General features: G+C 36.5%; 1 protein-coding gene across 2 annotated transcripts in view; it reads right to left on the bottom strand.

The window, feature by feature from the left end:
• Window positions 1-17266, bottom strand: part of LOC134804743 (neuroligin-4, Y-linked-like) — an 88768-nt gene that overhangs the window by 32592 nt on the left and 38910 nt on the right. For both annotated transcript variants that reach the window (XM_063777945.1, XM_063777946.1), the window contains one exon: window positions 8390-8545. In XM_063777945.1, the coding sequence (XP_063634015.1) occupies window positions 8390-8545 (156 nt within the window). The remainder of the gene's footprint in view (window positions 1-8389; window positions 8546-17266) is intronic.

Genomic DNA, 17266 nt, shown 5'->3' with positions numbered 1-17266 from the left:
AGATGGTTCGACGCGCCTTCCTCCTCCGCCTCCGTTCTGCACTGTAGCGGACCCCCCCGAGCCCGCCACAAGGAAGCCACGGGCGCCAGAAAGTTCTCCGGCGCCCGGCGACAGATCAGGTCTATGGTTCTGTCGCAAAACCACAATTCGGCTGCAGAGGAAAGGGAGAACGGCACATCGTAACACCGACACTCCTCTTCCTGCAGCCCCACCAACGCCGCTACAGCGGAACGGCACCGCCAAGTTCGCAGGGGATAGGGCGAGTGGCGATCGTAATACCATCACGCGTCTTCCCCTGCGATCCCACCTCGGCCGCCGAGGATAGGGAGAACGGCTCACCGCACCGACACTCCTCTTCCTCGACGGTCCACCTCCAACGCGTCACAAGCGGGCTTAACAAGCCCACTTGGAGCGTCCTCCTCGGGCCAGCCCGACCCTCAAACAGGCCGGCCCTGGTTGCCTCTTCGCTTCACCGTGGGTGACCAAGCCACGGTTACTAAGCCCCTCCACCACGACAAGGTGAGCAACCCGCGGGGGGTCGCAGTGCTAACCTAACCTAACCCACTTAACTGATAGCAGTTTAACTTACTTTTCTAGTAGCTTAACGAAATGCTACTAGAAAAGTAGATTAGGTTAGGTAGGTATGCGGTGCGGGCTACTGGGGGTTGAGCGGGAGGGGCTAGTAATTTTGGCATCAGTTTACTTTATTTGGTAATATGTATACATTTTTTGGTAATCATAGTTGTTTATTTAGGTGAAAATATCGCATTAATTTGGTCTTCAAGATTTGGTGATCATTAATGATTTTTGGTGATCATTCAATATATTTGGTATTTGAATACAATTTGAAGTGCAGTCGTAATTAAAGTGGTGGTACTTTTGTATTTTTAGGCCTTACTTTTTTGGTGTTCAGTAATTTTTTTTGGTAAGCATGATTTTTTTATTTAGGGTACCAAAGTATTTTTTGGTGGTCATTATATTTGTAGCCAATTTGAAAACAGAATGTCATCTCACCATGTATCGCTTCTGTAAGAAATTATATAGAGCTGAGAATACCTATCGCATATTGGATTTTCTTCGATCAGACAATCAGACGTGGCACGCACACGCATTAAAAGACGTATTATTACTGGGAGTGTCGATGGACGAATGAGTAGAGGGCGTGCACCCAGAAGATGGACAGATGTGGTCCAAGACGTTACCACGACTTCACTCCAGGCAACTATACAAATGGCTGAATATCGAACGGCCTGGAGAGCAGTGACAGAAAGAATAGCCCAATAAAGTCACGTCCCTCAGTCATGAGGTCACGACCAAGAAGAAGGAGAAGTAGATTTGAATTTATAATAAAAAATTAAAACTTCAAGATTAGAAAATTGCGTTAATATTACCATTTTTAATGCTATGGTGTGAGCCTATCATCATCACTATCGGAGTCATGTGTATCAATTATAAATTGGTCACTGTAGTTATCAATTCTATTTTCGTATTTACGGAAATTTTCTTCACATTTAACTGCGTGCTGACAAACTTTTCGCCAGTCTTCCGGACCGATCATATTAACCTTTTCTTGGAGAAGATTCCTGATGCTTGTCATGTTCATATCAACATTACGCTGGGCTACATATTGTTTTATTTGAGCCCATATATTTTCGATAGGGTTAAAATCTGGGTGATACGGAGGTAACCGCAGAACAGAATGACCATGTTCAGCCATTATTTTATCTATTGAATATTGAATATGTTCTGGTTTGTGTTTTGAGATAATTTCGTAAATATCGGGTTTGTTTAGTCGGGTGTTTACTGGAATGTTGCGGGTTTTCAACCAATCTATCATATCTTGTTTCCGGGTATTAGAATTTGGCATCTTTTCGGTATGTTTGTTGTGATATGGCCGATATGGGGCATTATCAACTACTAGCACGGAGTTTTGCGGCAAATTTGGAATGAGCTGATTTTTAAGCCATTTCTCGTAGTTTTCGCTGTTCATCTCCTTATGATAATCTCCCGTTGTGTCCGTAGATTTGTACATAAGTAACGCACCAGGTATAAAACCATTTTCACTGCCAGCAAGAGCTATAATAAGACGTTGCCCTTTGGAAATTGGTTTTTTAATCCCTGCGTTGCTAGAGTCTGACCAGCCTTTGCCATTAACGTGCGAGGTGTGTATGTACGATTCATGCATATACACTATTTCTTTTCCTTCTTCTCTACATTTTTTTATTTTAGATAAAAATTGTGTCCTTTTAAGTCGCACATCATGTTTTTCCATTAAAGTTTTTCGGTTATCTTTGGTTTTGCAATACCGAAATCCCAATTTTCGTAAAATTTGTCGTAGCGTGAACGTAGAACCCTTGAAATTTATCGCTTCTATTAATTTCAATAGCAAATTTTTCAAATTAGGGAGTTCTTTGAATCTATAATGAAAGTCATATACCATTCTCCTGATTACGTCGTAATCAAAACTAACTAAATTTAATAAATAATCTTTTTTCGGTCTCTTTCTCTGTGGCGTTTCAAAAGGCATAGATGGAGATTTTTGGTTGGCTTCGTTTAAAATTCTTTTTAAAGTACTTTTTGAAATGCCTGTTGCTTCTAACACCCGGTCTTGAAGTTTATTAAAATATTTACAATTATCGCTCTTCTTAAAAGTTGTCGCTTCCTTCGCAAAATATTTATATACATTATATACAATTTCCCGCGATTGACTATTTAGTATTTACAGATATACCCTTTTTGAAACGTGTCTCCCTTAAAATCATTTTTTTTAAATATCTAATGAAATAATAACGAATATATTATGGTAGTATTAACTGCTCTATATAGTTCACGACGAGAAAAACGACTGCACTCTTTGGGTGTTGGACTGCCACTAACTCGTCAACCAAAGTAATTGAAACTGTCATTTTCTATTACACGATTACGTCCGATTATAGCCGAGACCCGAAGGTTCTTCTAAGATCTCACGGACTGTACATCAAATAAGCGAGCTACGGTAGAGAGTATAATGCGCTTGGTACACTTCCCTCCAGCGGGCGGGGACGTAGTCAAGAAGAAAGTATCATTGGAGGGTTCCCAAGATAATCCCAGTACCTTAGCGACGCTCTGTTTGTCATTAAATTCGACACAAGCGCGGTGTGAGTCAGGAAGACTTTCATCCATCCATGAAAGACTGACATCCATGTACACTTGGGAACTAGCGACAGTTGCAGCTTCAGGGATCTGAAGCTAGTTCCCAATTGTACATGGATGATTTAGTACATTCGTGTATTAATGATGAAACCGCTATGCGCTTGTGGCAGGAGTTAATATCTCTGTTCAAAGCTGGCGCATTTGACTTAGTCAAGTGATCCAGCAACTCGCCCGCGCTTTTGGAAAGTCTTCCTGACTCACACCGCGCTTGTGTCGAATTTAATGACAAACAGAGCTTCGCTAAGGTACTGGGATTATCTTGGGAACCCTCCAATGATACTTTCTTCTTGACTACGTCCCCGCCCGCTGGAGGGAAGTGTACCAAGCGAATTATACTCTCTACCGTAGCTCGCTTGTTTGATGTACTTGGTTTGGTAGCACCTGTTGTATTGTACGCAAACCTACTTGCTAATTCTACAAACTAATTACTTCTTCACAGAAGAGTTCTAACCTAACCTAACTAATCTACCTATTGATTTAGTGTGACGTCCGTGAAAACATTACACTTTGGGGAAAAAAGCGTAGGTAGGTGTTAGGTTCGTTAGGTAGCTTCAGATACCCGAAGGGCAAACCGCCCCGGGGCCCCGTCTAGTTAAGTTGTGAAGGAAATGATTTGGAAAAGAAACACTTAGTGCGGTGGGACCATGGTAAAAATAAATTACCCGTAGACCCATTGGCGAGCACTGTTTAGAACGGTGGGACAACGGGTAAAAAAAATACCTGTGGAACCACTGTGGGTCAAAGCAGTGGGACCACGGTTAAAACGCGCGTGAGGATGGTGATGTGGTATAAAAGTTAATATAAATATATAAAACAGCAAACCATGGGCACCCTAAGACAACCATCACGTTTACGTTGACACTTATTGAGCACACTAACAATTTGCCTTCGGCAATTTACAAACGTGAAGCCGTTTGTAAACGGCGGATTCTTACAATTCGCCTACGACATATATATATATGGGTGCCAATTTCTAGTTCGCTTGGAATGTAATTAAAACTCACGATTTGACTTAGCTAGTTAGCTATTTTCTCTATATTTATGATATATTTGCTTACAATTCGCCTACGACATATATATATATGGGTGCCAATTTCTTCGATTTGACTTAGCTAGTTAGCTATTTTCTCTATATTTATGATATATTTGCATATATATTATATTATAATATATTATATATTATATTATAATATATGCATATATATTATATTATAATATATTATAATATATTATATATTATATTATATATATATATAATATATATGCAAATATATCATAAATATAGAGAAAATAGCTAACTAGCTAAGTCAAATCGTGAGTTTTAATTACATTCCAAGCGAACTAGAAATTGGCACCCATATATATATATGTCGTAGGCAATATAATAATATATATAATATATTTCCGGCAATTCTTTTTCCGGCGAAGTCAATAACAACGCATATTTATATTCATTCTCGTATTTCACATTTATGTGTTTGATTACGTATCTTAAGAGCTTAAGTAAGTAATCATTTTCATCGTCGTCGGAAGATAAATCACCACTGCCTTCGTCTTCACTATTGATAACAATATCTTTGACATGTAAAGGAGTAGGCTCCCCATCGAACCAAAAGGGTTCGTATTGCCTATTATTTAATTTCCAACCATACTCGGTGGCACTAAGTTCCACACAATTTTTTTGAGTGGCATTAAGCCACATGGAGGCAACATATGCTGTCCTCAGTATTTTCTGTTTAAATGTCTTCCAACAAGGTGGTAACGTATTGGAACTATAAGTTTTCACTTTATTCAAAAAATGTTTAGTATTGTTGGAGGTAGCAAAACTTTTTTGAAAAAGTAGTAAACGCGCTGAATTGAAACTTTTGCAATGTTTTGATGTTGTAACCCAGTATTTTCTGTTTAAGTGTCTTCCAACAAGGTGGTAACGTTTTGGAACTATAAGTTTTCACTTTATTCAAAAAATGTTTAGTATTGTTGGAGGTTGCAAAACTTTTTAGAAAAAGTAGTAAACGCGCTGAATTGAAACTTTTGCAATGTTTTGATGTTGTAATCCCATACATGGAAACTGTAAACTCTTGAATTGCATTTATGGTTTGTTTGTCAGATATTGCTATAAGATATCTTACGATATGTTTATTATCACTCTGTCTGTGACGGGCTTTATTATGCCTACTAATATATTAAATATTATTAAAAGACATCACTTACCGAGCTTTCTTCAAACCCCCGTGTACTTCCTCTTTACAGCAATAAATTTTCTATAAGATTCAGGGTGAAACCCCAACTCTGTTTTGGCTTGAATCGGCAAATTTAACTCATTATATTTGAAACTTTTGCTTTTACGTAATGCCAAAACAACACACATTTTTCAAACAATTCATCTGTAAAAGGTTTGGTTTTACCTTTTTCTCTACATACAAAACATTCTTTCATTGTAACAATTGCCTACAAATAACGCATAACACAACACATTTATGTATATGTCTAAAACATTTGCTTGGCGCCTTTTAATTTATTAAAATTTAAAAATAGAAGTGTATTTTTCTGCCGAAAATATGCCAGTATCTTGTCATTCAGTACGGAAAATCCGTGCGTGTGCGGCCAGGCTAATGGACCTATTATATGCCTTCATTGGATATGGCCATTTCAACTGTTTGTCGCGAAATCGAGACTGCAATATTTTTATAGCCGGTCAAATAAGTTTGTCAGTAGAAAAAGGCGCGAAATTCAAATTTTCTATAGGACGATAACCCTTCGCGCCTAAATTTGCCGCTCTTTTCTACTGAATTGCTTGACAGAGTATAACTTTTTAATTTTTGACTGGCCATAAACTATGCACTTTGCGACCTATTTTTTAACGGGCAAAGTCGACTATGCCGTCCATTTTTAGAAAAGGTATTTTATTGTGCAAGAATATTCGTCAAGTCAATTAATTTAACTAAACGGGTCTAACTTACAGAAGTTTTACTACGATAATATTACGTACTCAACCTAACGACGAAGCTGCTATATATAATACGTAGCGTTAATTTTTCTAGGCGACAATAAATATAATTATAATAAATATTGGGAGTACTATGGGTACTAGGCGAGAATATACTATATTTATCTATATAAATGTGTTGTTCTAAAGTAAAAGGTACCACATTGTCGCTTACCATAAGGGATTCATTTGCTTGCATCTCTATACGAATAACCTGTCAGAGCGTCCTTGTGATATTTATTCATTTCATTCATTTATTTTATTCACTAACAATATACATTGTGTTTGAATGTAAGCGAAAATGTGGTACCTTTTACTTGAGAACAACACAAATAGATAACAAACATGACTCAGGAACAAATATCTGTATTCATCACACAAATAAATGCTCTTTTTCTTTTTCGAGCCCAGGACCATCGGCTTTGCAGGCATTCGGACAGATCGGTCGTCAATAGATTAATTAAGTATCTCAGTTTGTAGTGTTGTAAAACAACACCCTGAATGTTAAACTACGTAATTTTTACGTCAATGTTATGAAATGTCCCATACATAGAGTAGATACACCAAAGAGGTGAAAAAACACGCCCCGAGCGTAAAAAAAATCACGAGAGCGAATTAATTAAATTATGTTTTGTCCCTTTCTTACAAAGGCATAAGTCAAAATGACAGATAAAGACAAACGATTCATTGCTAATTCAGTATGAAGTATTTGCCAAGAGACTATCAATATTATATTTATAATATTAAATATTTAATTTATTTTAATTTAATATAAATATTTCAATTTTATTTAATAAATATATGTTATTAATAACATATAATATACAAATATTAGCATAAAGTAATAAATAAGCCTGCAGTCATGCCCGTAATCTTTACAATTCCATGATGCGAGTACCACGAATATTGCTTACATAATCTCGTCTGTCAAGGTGTTTCAGCAGAAAAAGCCTTGGCAGACTTATATATATCGACTGGAATTGGTTTCATGCAGTGGCGGATTTGCCCTAAGGCCAAGTAGGCCCGGGCCTAGGGCGGCAAGTTTATTGGGGGCGACAAATTGTGATAAAAAATTCGCTGATGATAACAAGAAATAACTCAAAATGTAGTCGATATGATGGGTGCTGAGAAAGGGGCGGGTACAGGGCCAGGGGCCTAGGGCGGCAAAGACTGCAAATCCGCCACTGGTTTCATGCTGGTGTCAGATGGGTACCTATATTTAGGGGTCCCGTTGGTCACCTTTGAGAGCATCTGCCAAGCAGTTCCGGCAAAAAAAATACTGGCAGACTTAGCTTTTCTGTGTCTACATGTAAATTTCTAACTGCTGCCATAACTATTATTACGGTATCAGATGGGTTAAATCAGGCCCCCTTTTTCGCACCGGAAGTGGCCTTTTTTTCCGTACTTTCGGCAAGGTCCGCCGTGGCAGGCTATCGAATTCGGACTTAGCATCACTTTTATGGGAAACCATTGTGCATTTCATCGTGATGTCATGTCGGTACGAAATATTGCTCTCCAACCATTATTGTACTTATTAAGTTTTTTGTAGTTTAGTTAAGTCGTTAAGCACGACCCACGTTTTGTTGTGTTTTGTTAATTTTATAATAATGGTGTGTCTTTGAATTTTTCTTTTTATAATGTGTGCGTTTTTTTATAACTTAGTGCTGTAAAAGATCATGGCCTCGACGGAAGACCAGGGGGGCGATTTTTGAATTTCGATCGCTCGATTTCGTCACTCGTAAATCAGTGGAAAACGGCGAAATACTATTTTTTTAAATACGAGCGATCGAAATTGGGAATCTAGTGGTATTAACCACTCGTTTTCAATTCTATTAGTAGAATTTAAATGCCTAGTAGTGGAGATATTATTGAACGAAATACACGAAATCGAGTGGTCGAAATTCTAAAATCGGTCCCCAGCGCTAGCCTAGCTAGGCTAGCACCTGCTGAGTCGGGACCATTTCATGACTATTATGTTGTTGTGTTACTTGTTGTCACGAATAAACGCTCTCTATTCTATTCTCTATTCTAAATTACGAGTAACACTCGAAAGATACCCAGTTGTGCTCTGACTTGTTGCAAAAACAACTAATAACGTTTCTTTCGTGAAGTTGAAGCGGCTTACGAATATTACCTATTCATAATGAATTTATTTGCATAAGATAGTGTCCATGTAAGATAGTGTGTATTGTTATTACAAATAATTGTTACCTAGAATTCCTAGGCGGTAGTTGATGGTGACAACGACGAGACCGGCGTGCGACGCCAGCACTGAGCCGTCGTAGGCGTTGCCCGAACTCCATTCGTAGCTCTCACCATGCACGAACACCAGCACCGGGTATCTGGCTACAGCATCTCGTACGCCGGCTGAAATTTCATTCCTGGTACAGTACCTATTATTATAACTACCTACTACTCATATGTTACAACTTATTCTACCTTATTATTACCCGTTGTTTATGGTTAGCAACGATAGCTATGCAATGCGATGCAACTTAGGCCATGTTCTATCTGACACGTATCTTATTAATATTATGCTTTCAAAGCGACGAAACACACACGCGACTACTGTATATGGTATTATAGCCTTGCGCTTTAACGTTTGTAATGAAACGTTGTTCTCTGATTCTTTAGGATTAGAAATTCGGTAGGTAGGTAAATAAAAAAGTAGTCATCGTCAACCTTTTGTGCTCGGGATAAAAATTTATTGACCACCATAAGTTTCTCATTCGTTGTTAAAGTACTCTGCTTTTTGTCGTTTTGTTTTTGCTGAAGGCGAAACATTAGGGGGAGAGGGCGACTTTTTTTGCAAGTCACGTGGGCCTGATGATGCCTCTGGTTGATCCACCGAAGTCCCCATGCCACCAAACACAGCGAAAAAATTAAGATTTAACAAGTATCTAACAATTACAAATATAACTTCAAATTCCAGAAACTTAACACCGAGATATGTTGCCAATTTTGACAGCGACGTAATGTGATAACAAAAGCAGTGCCACGCGGGACAACCACGAAAAGACTGTTCTGGGTTTAATATATAACGCATTATTTTTTAAAATAATTACATCATTTATCTTAATAATTCTCTGTATACAGGTATTAAGTATTTGATAATACGTTGCCTATATCCAAACTTACATATATTTTTTTGCAGTTTTAGGAACAACCATTTAAAATCGAACTTCTGTGTCGCACTTAAAAACAAACTTTATTTCACATATCTTTACCTGCTTTTGTATGAAGAAATAATAATACTGTGATAATAATAAAACATCAAAAACTATACGATAACTAAACTAGTTTCATTTCCCCCAAGTACTATTAAGGTGGCTATTAGAAAACTAATATGCTCCTTCGCAAGTGCGTACTAACAGATGGACTATCGACTTCGCAAAGTAATATCGATATATTATTTTTATGTGAGCCAGGCAGCGAACTGGTAATAAAGGGGTACCACAACCAGGGGGGCTATAGTTATTTTAAAAGATGGTACCCATAACGAGGTATATGAATCCTATGGTAGTGGCACCAATAATGAAACGTAAAGTACAAAATTTTTGAAATGAAGGGGTGGGCAAACAAGACAGAAATATATTCATTTTGTTTTTTTATTTTTTACAAAAATATGAAGTATTTTTTTAAATATATATACGGAACATAATGTCTGACAAATGTCCAGCTCTAACAGCAGTCAAATGTGAGCTCTTTTGATCACAATTTTCAGCATATTTTCTTTGTCTTAGTAACTGCGTATCGAAAGGTCTGTTTTAGCTGTTTCAATTTCATCAGCTTGTTAGCATAGACACGTCATTTTAGATATCCCCACAGAAATAAGTAAGGTGCTGCAAAATTTAGGGAATTTGGGTGCCAATCACTGTCACTGTTTTATTCGAAATTAATCGAGCAAACAACGTGTTTTAAACAACCCAAACATTTGAGTAAAATTTGCTTGCTGCTAGAGGTAGACATTTTGCAGAAAATATCTTCCTTATATGATTGCCAACCCTGAATAATATATTTGTGAAAAGTATATTTAACTTTTGCACTTAATATAGTTAAAATTTTAAAACAAAGTGTAAATGTAACCTCTTATTTGCCCATCATGTATTTAACTCCTGTTTTTAAACTTTAGTTACATTTTACCATAAACAAGAGTCATACAGCTGCTGAAGTTGAAGGTTTACTTAATTTCGGTCTGTTCAATGTGTTCTGTCGAAAACATAAAAGACGACTAAGTAATTTAAAGCGAAAATCTTTTAACATATTCTACAAGTACCTACATAATATCAGTAAAATATCAGAAGTATTTACTACTAATTAGTATGATTTAGACCGGTATGTTTTTATTTTAAATGTTTCAGGATTGGTGCCGTATACAAACAAAATAAGGACAAAATACCAAACTTATTCAACTATATTTTTTGTTACTGTGTTTGCCTCTTTATTAGTCGTTTATGTTAAATGAACTCATACTAATTCCACACGGCATCTTTTTTAGTACCTACTTACTATTTTAATACATTTGAAACAGCAATATTTTTCTTGGCAGAAATTATAATCTGTATGCATCATAAGTCTTTTCCGATTCAGAACAATAAGAAGAAAAGTATAGCACTCGTACGGATTCAGCGTAAATTTCCAATCCTTGGGCGGGAGATATCCCTCGCCTTATCTGAAACATGATGGATCGGGAAGAAACGGATAAATCAAGTTTTTTGTTCCGACGCTTATGGCGTTAAGTGCGTTAAGTGAGAAGCTTGAGCGATTCTGGCTTTGTTAGTCATTGTTTTAGTTTAAATACATGAATCTTAGGTATTATTTATATTATAATCAAGTTAGGTAGGTCCCTGCACCAAGAAGGCCCGAATGTTAAGCTTGCCTTCTTTCAAAATTTCATAATTGTATGAGTGACGTTCAAATTTTACGTCGTAATTCGTTCTAATACCAAACCAAAGACCAAACTGTAAATGTTACATATTAAACGTAAGAAGAAAATAAATAATGGTGGGCGCTTTGGCGCAGGTACCTTAATTAAGAACCAGACGTATGGAAAATAGTCGGCGGCGGCGTTTTTAGAAAAAACTGGCGGCGTAAAATCAGCGTGACGCTTTCGTATACCAACATATACAAATCAAATTAATCCGTTTTATTTGTTGAAAACTGTAAGTACCTTTCAATCAGAAAAGGTGTGGGTTAGAAAGGGTCTACATATTTATATACTTAAGACCAAAGTCGAGAACCCGCGCGAAATCGCCTTTTCATACAAACGTAGTCCTCATTTTCCTCTCTTGATATTAACATTATTGAAAATATTTTGATACAATATGTTGTATATTAACCAGAGCTAAGCCCCTACGATTGTTTTTTTTTCGGATTTCTAACCATTATAAGAGTATGAAATCTGTTCTTCTCGGTTTACTAACGAATGGGCCAAAAACGTTTCCCAAAGTATTACATACCAAACTATGTTTCCCAAATTATCATTTCCCAAAAAAATGTTTGGCAAAACAACTTAACGCAATTTTTCAGTTAGCAATAATCTTTTTTGGCAAGTTATTGTTTAGCAAATAATTACTTGGACAAGTTTCATTTTACCAAATATTATTTTGTCAAATGTATCATTAAGCATAACATATTCCATGGCATACAGCGATGGCATACAATTTACATACCAATAGATATTTTTATTTCTGCTTTTATTTGAAATACTTAATCCCGACCTTGGTTGTTTTATCATTTTGGTTATGTTTTACGCATACGGATGTGATTAGTTGAACCATAAACATTATAATTTTTAAGCCTTTTTTTACAATTATCAAAAAAGTCAAACGTAAGGGCATAGCTATGGTCCATAATGTCAATATCCAGAGAGGGAAATGGGGACGTTTGTATGGAGTAGCGGCCGCCCCCTTTTCTCTTGAGTAGGTAAGCTGTGCGCTAGTAACTCGGTTTCCCTACGAAACCACTGTTTGTCTTGTCGATCCCAGCTGGGCGCTCTAAAGCTTTTTCTCAATTCCTATGAACTTAGTATCATACATATATCCAGTCTAGCCACAAATTCCGTCACAAAAAGTAATTAATATACTTACACCGTATAGGTAGGTATTATTATAAATTAATACATGACATGTTTACAATGAAAATTGTTGTCGAGTGACAGTCAAAACAAACACAGGCCTTGTCATAGGCCAGGCCAGCGTTACACTTGCAATAACTTTAAGCGAGCGGGCTGCAGCGGTTACGTCAAATAGCTCGTCCCGGATTGTACAATATTGTATATAACAATACTAGATACTAGCTGATACTAGTATAATACAATCGAGTTAAGACCAGAGAAAGTTCACAAGAAATCTTGATATTATTTACCCAGCATTGCACAAAAAACTGTAAAGTTAAAAAGTACCTATTCGTGCTCTTGCGCTTTTAACAAAGCTGAAACCAACAATACCAGCGCGGCCATAGAAAAACGTGTTCGTGAGATTTTGCGACAGCAATATTCAAGAGAGAGTTGGTTTTCGGGAATTCCGGGCTACGCCTCTACTTTTTATACCCATATGTGTACCCATACAATACGTAGGCTTTGCATGCTCTACTTCACTTCCTGCCGAAGTGTATTGTCCACAGTCAGTTTATCTAGTAAAAGAGATAACAAAGGTGGAAACACATGTTTTTAGAGAGGCATGAGTATAGTTCGTCTAAGGCAACTCTGCACCGATTTTGATGTGACAAATAGTGGAAAAGCCATTGTAAACGTTATATTTTCATACAAATTTGACAGGTAGACGTACTGGTCAATTTTCGTTTAGTGTATGATTTCTATTTCAGTTTATAACTATGCTCACTTACATTTTGCAAATAAATTGTGACGCTGTCGCGTTTCTGATTATTGATAAAGGCAGACGAAAATCTTATAAAATAACACAGAAATGAAATGAAGGGATGAAGTCGATGAAGGAAATGAACTAAACAGGTAGGGCTATTTGATTTGAATTTATATTGGTTTCTAACTAATTAGATTAGTGTTTACATCTCTTTTTTTTTTGCAAAATGCAAGCTTTCTGTTCTAGAATAGCCAGTTGGTTTATGATTCGTGAGATACAATGGTAATGGTAACGTGTCCGCCTCTTATGACTATGACTATTTTTGTACAAAATATCGTAATACGTATTTTTAATTCCGTCCGCTGCGCATTCTCATTATTCCGGCCGGCAGCGGCGAAATGAAAGCGATGTCCCTCGGCAAGAACATGACTCGTTTAGAAGTTACCTCAGCTGAGCATTTCGCCCTTTTAGCTGAAATTATAAATCAAGCTTTTTGTTAAATGTTTCAGTTTAAACGCCCGTGGAAGTTAGAAAGTTTTTTATACTTCGTTTTATTGTCGCCGAGTTTAAGCATACTTTTTCCGTTGAACACACTTTATTTGGTTTTGTTTCCTTCTAACTATGTATTTGACCTATTTTAATTGATGAAAAAGGTTAGTACACTTTAATTATTATTGAAGCTTATTTGGCAAGATAAACCATTGAATGGCTGAATGGATTATAGCCTGAAGGAATGCTCAAATACTGTCCGGCTCCATTTACGGATTCCGTACTCGAAAGGTGGCAATCAGGATCCTATTACCGTAATTATAAGCTGTCCGTCCGATTGTCCGTCAGTGGGTTTTATCTTAAGAACCCTTATACGGTTGACAGTTTTTCGGAGTGATGTTATAATTACTGTAGCAATATATTTTTATAGCATCTATGTCGATAGATCAGGCCCCAATTTCACCACGGTGACAGGTGCGACAATTGTAAAATCACTGTTGCTGACGTCACAGGCATCCATGGGCTACGGTTACCACTTACAATCGGGCGGGACGTATTCCTGTTTGCCACCATCATTGTATTATTTAAAAAAACTTTATTATATCGGAAAAAAACAGATATTTCGTTTGCGAAGTTTCTGACAATTGTCAAGATTTAGAAGAATTGTAGGTAATTCTTGACAGGTAATGAGTTATATGTCGGAATTTCGTGACAATTGTAGTGTTTCTTGTGACAATTGTCATAAACTTAGCAAGAGAAATATCTGTTTTTTTCCGTTATAATAAAGTTTTTTTTAATAAAACAATGATGGTGGCAAACAGGAATACGGCCCGCCCGATGATAAGCGGTAACCGTAGCCCATGGATGCCTGTGACGTCAGCAACAGTGATGTTTTACAATTGTCGCACCTGTCACCGTGGTGAAATTGGAGCCAGGCAGAGCATGGCCATAGATAGACAGGTAGTATACGGAAACTGATCGACGCATCTGAAACGACTGGTAGACCTTCTGGTCCATGAAAGCGCTAATGCCGCTAATTAAGGGCATCGATCCATTGGCACTGAAGCGCAAACTGTCTATTCTGCCTACCCTAACCTACGGCGCCAAACTTGGACATTAGAATCCTTGTAGCAGAATTTCCTTCAATTGGTTATTAAGCTATGTTTGATAAAAAATCGTCCAGGAGTTTGAAGAGTAAACAGCTCTTTTCCAAAATAATGTTAGGCATTATTGGCATAATTAATAGTTATTGTTGTATATTATATGCTTTTTTAGCGTTTAATAGTGGTTTATGTGACTGCTACATAACGAAAGGCATTAAAATATGAGTGTGAGTTTAAGTGAGTTCAACCACACACTCGTTGTGATAATAAAGAAAAATATACTGCATTATTAACAGCAATGTTTAAATACAGGTTAAGCGGGAATCGGTCTTAAGTTTCAAAAAAACGCACAAGGTCAACTCGCACTTATAGCCGGTTGTTTTAAGTTAGGTATTATGTTCTTTACACGTCGACATATAGGTACTACTTACTACCTAATACCATATAAAAATAGTCAAATGCAACTGGATTAAGTGCTGATAAGTGGCCTTAATTATTATACTCGGTTATTTTCTCAGTTGCCTACCTATCAATATGTAAAGCGATTCATTTTATTTTCAAGCAGTGGAAGAAACACATCACAGTATTCAGAACAATAAAAGGTTTCAGTTACTTCCGTTAAATATTCTTTTCACTTCTCATGCTCAAAAAGTGCACCTTTATGTCGTGCGTAGACGACATAAAATCGCATTTTATGCTCTAGAGCATAAAAGTAAAATTTTCTTCTAAGACTAAGGTAATCGGTCTCAACAGCCAAACAGTTAAAACATATTGCACAATTTTACTGAGCAATAAAATTGTGTAGATGACAAAACTTGTTATATTATTTTATGTTTGCTACAATTTATTAGAAATCCGTATTTTCTGTCATTAAATTTAGTAAATCACATAAAATAGGAGTCGATTATCGTTAAAAAATGCTCCGAAATTTTTGACTTGGCAGAAAATCAAGCGTCTGAAACTCTGACCACATGTAGAAAATTTAAAAAAAAAATTAAAAAGTTAGTTGGCGGGAATTGGTTATGTATTATGTTCTTTCGCTTTACGACAATTTCGTGGTGTAAATTGCCGTGAAAAATATAATTTTATTTTCCTCGCAATCGAAGTGAAAAGCAGAGTGTACAACAAGTGTAGATTGAGTGATTGAGTGTAGATTTCCGTCACTTGCATTCAAAAAATAATTCAACGGTTTCGTATTTGGAGGAGCCCAAACTTGGTATGTTTTGAAAATTATTTTAATTTTAATTGAATGCAAGTGACGGAAATATAATAATGTGATATATTTTTAGAACCGGCTCAAAATGACCTTTCATTGAATACCACACACGATAGATTTCTGAACATTTTTTTTATTTTTCCATACAAATAAAAGATGAAGTCATAACTCCTTTCCGTTTATTTTTTTTTGTTTGGTGCTACGGGTCAAATTGATTCAAATGGCCTAAAGATTAATCGTGCCGTTTTTCATACCTTTAACACCATTTGCAGCTGATTCCCGAATTTCAGGCTGTACCGCTATCAGGCTATCACTATGAAGAAACTAGTGACGGTTAAAATGGAGACAAATTTCCCCAAAAGTTATATTCAACTTAGAATGAGACGAATGATTCTGAATGTGTCATTTTTATATTTAGGCCCACTTTGCATTAATGCCAAATTACAAAGGAATTAATGGACCAACAGTGGCACTGTTACAATGTCTTCCGGTATAGGTACCATTCATACGTGGGTCAATTTTCAAATAGGCATTTTTTGCTGTCCCAGGGATAAAATTCGAAGTCCATAGGACTAAAAGAATGGGTATGTATATATTTTCATTCAATGTATTATAAGCTTTAAAAATCATGCACAACTGTACCTAAAACATTATTTGTTTCTGACAAATTCGCATTTGAAGTTCCAAAAACGGCGACATTTGCCGCTTTTCCGCGTGTCCCAGTGGCGGCATAGCGCAATAAAAAAAATCATAACTTTGGATGTAGGCAAAGTATTATAAACAACTTTATATTTTTATAAAGAGCATTTTCTAGAGAATTGATTTAATCATATTGATCAATTAATGCGTTATTTAATAAAACAAGGGATGCCTTTTTATAGCTGTCCCGCGCGGCACCTGTTTTGTTAGGACTTAAATATATCCCCTATAATCTTCTTTGTCTATTGAATAACGGTTAGATTAAATTTACGACGCAATAGTGCGGTTAGTTGGGCTACGATTGACATCGAGTGTGGACGCGGTAACAGTTTAATTTATTTAAAAACAGGTAAGAATCTCTTTCAATATATTTTGGTACGACTACAATGACATTTGTATGGACGCTTAATACGTTGGTACATAGTTGAAATAAAAATGTTTATTTTATAATAATAGTTGCAAATATAGTGTTAAAATATATAGTAAAATTAATAAGTGAATCGGTTGTATTGTGTAGGAAATATCGCTAAAAATATTATTGGCGACATGTTGCGACATTTGTATGGCGACATTTATACGGCTATTTTGACCGTAAAAATGTAGGTTGTGGCATACAAATGTCGACATAGTGTCATACAGATGTCGAGAAGGTACCATACAAATTTCGTCAGGGTCTTATAAATGCAACAAAAATAATAAATAGTGGTACATACAGGTTGATACTGGCATACAATGTCGAAAAAATGCCTTATACATGTCA

Source organism: Cydia splendana, chromosome Z, assembly GCF_910591565.1.
Source record: "Cydia splendana chromosome Z, ilCydSple1.2, whole genome shotgun sequence".
NCBI lineage: Eukaryota > Metazoa > Arthropoda > Insecta > Lepidoptera > Tortricidae > Cydia > Cydia splendana.
Note: the sequence above shows the minus strand (reverse complement) of the source record. Positions and strands in the feature narration are given on the sequence as shown.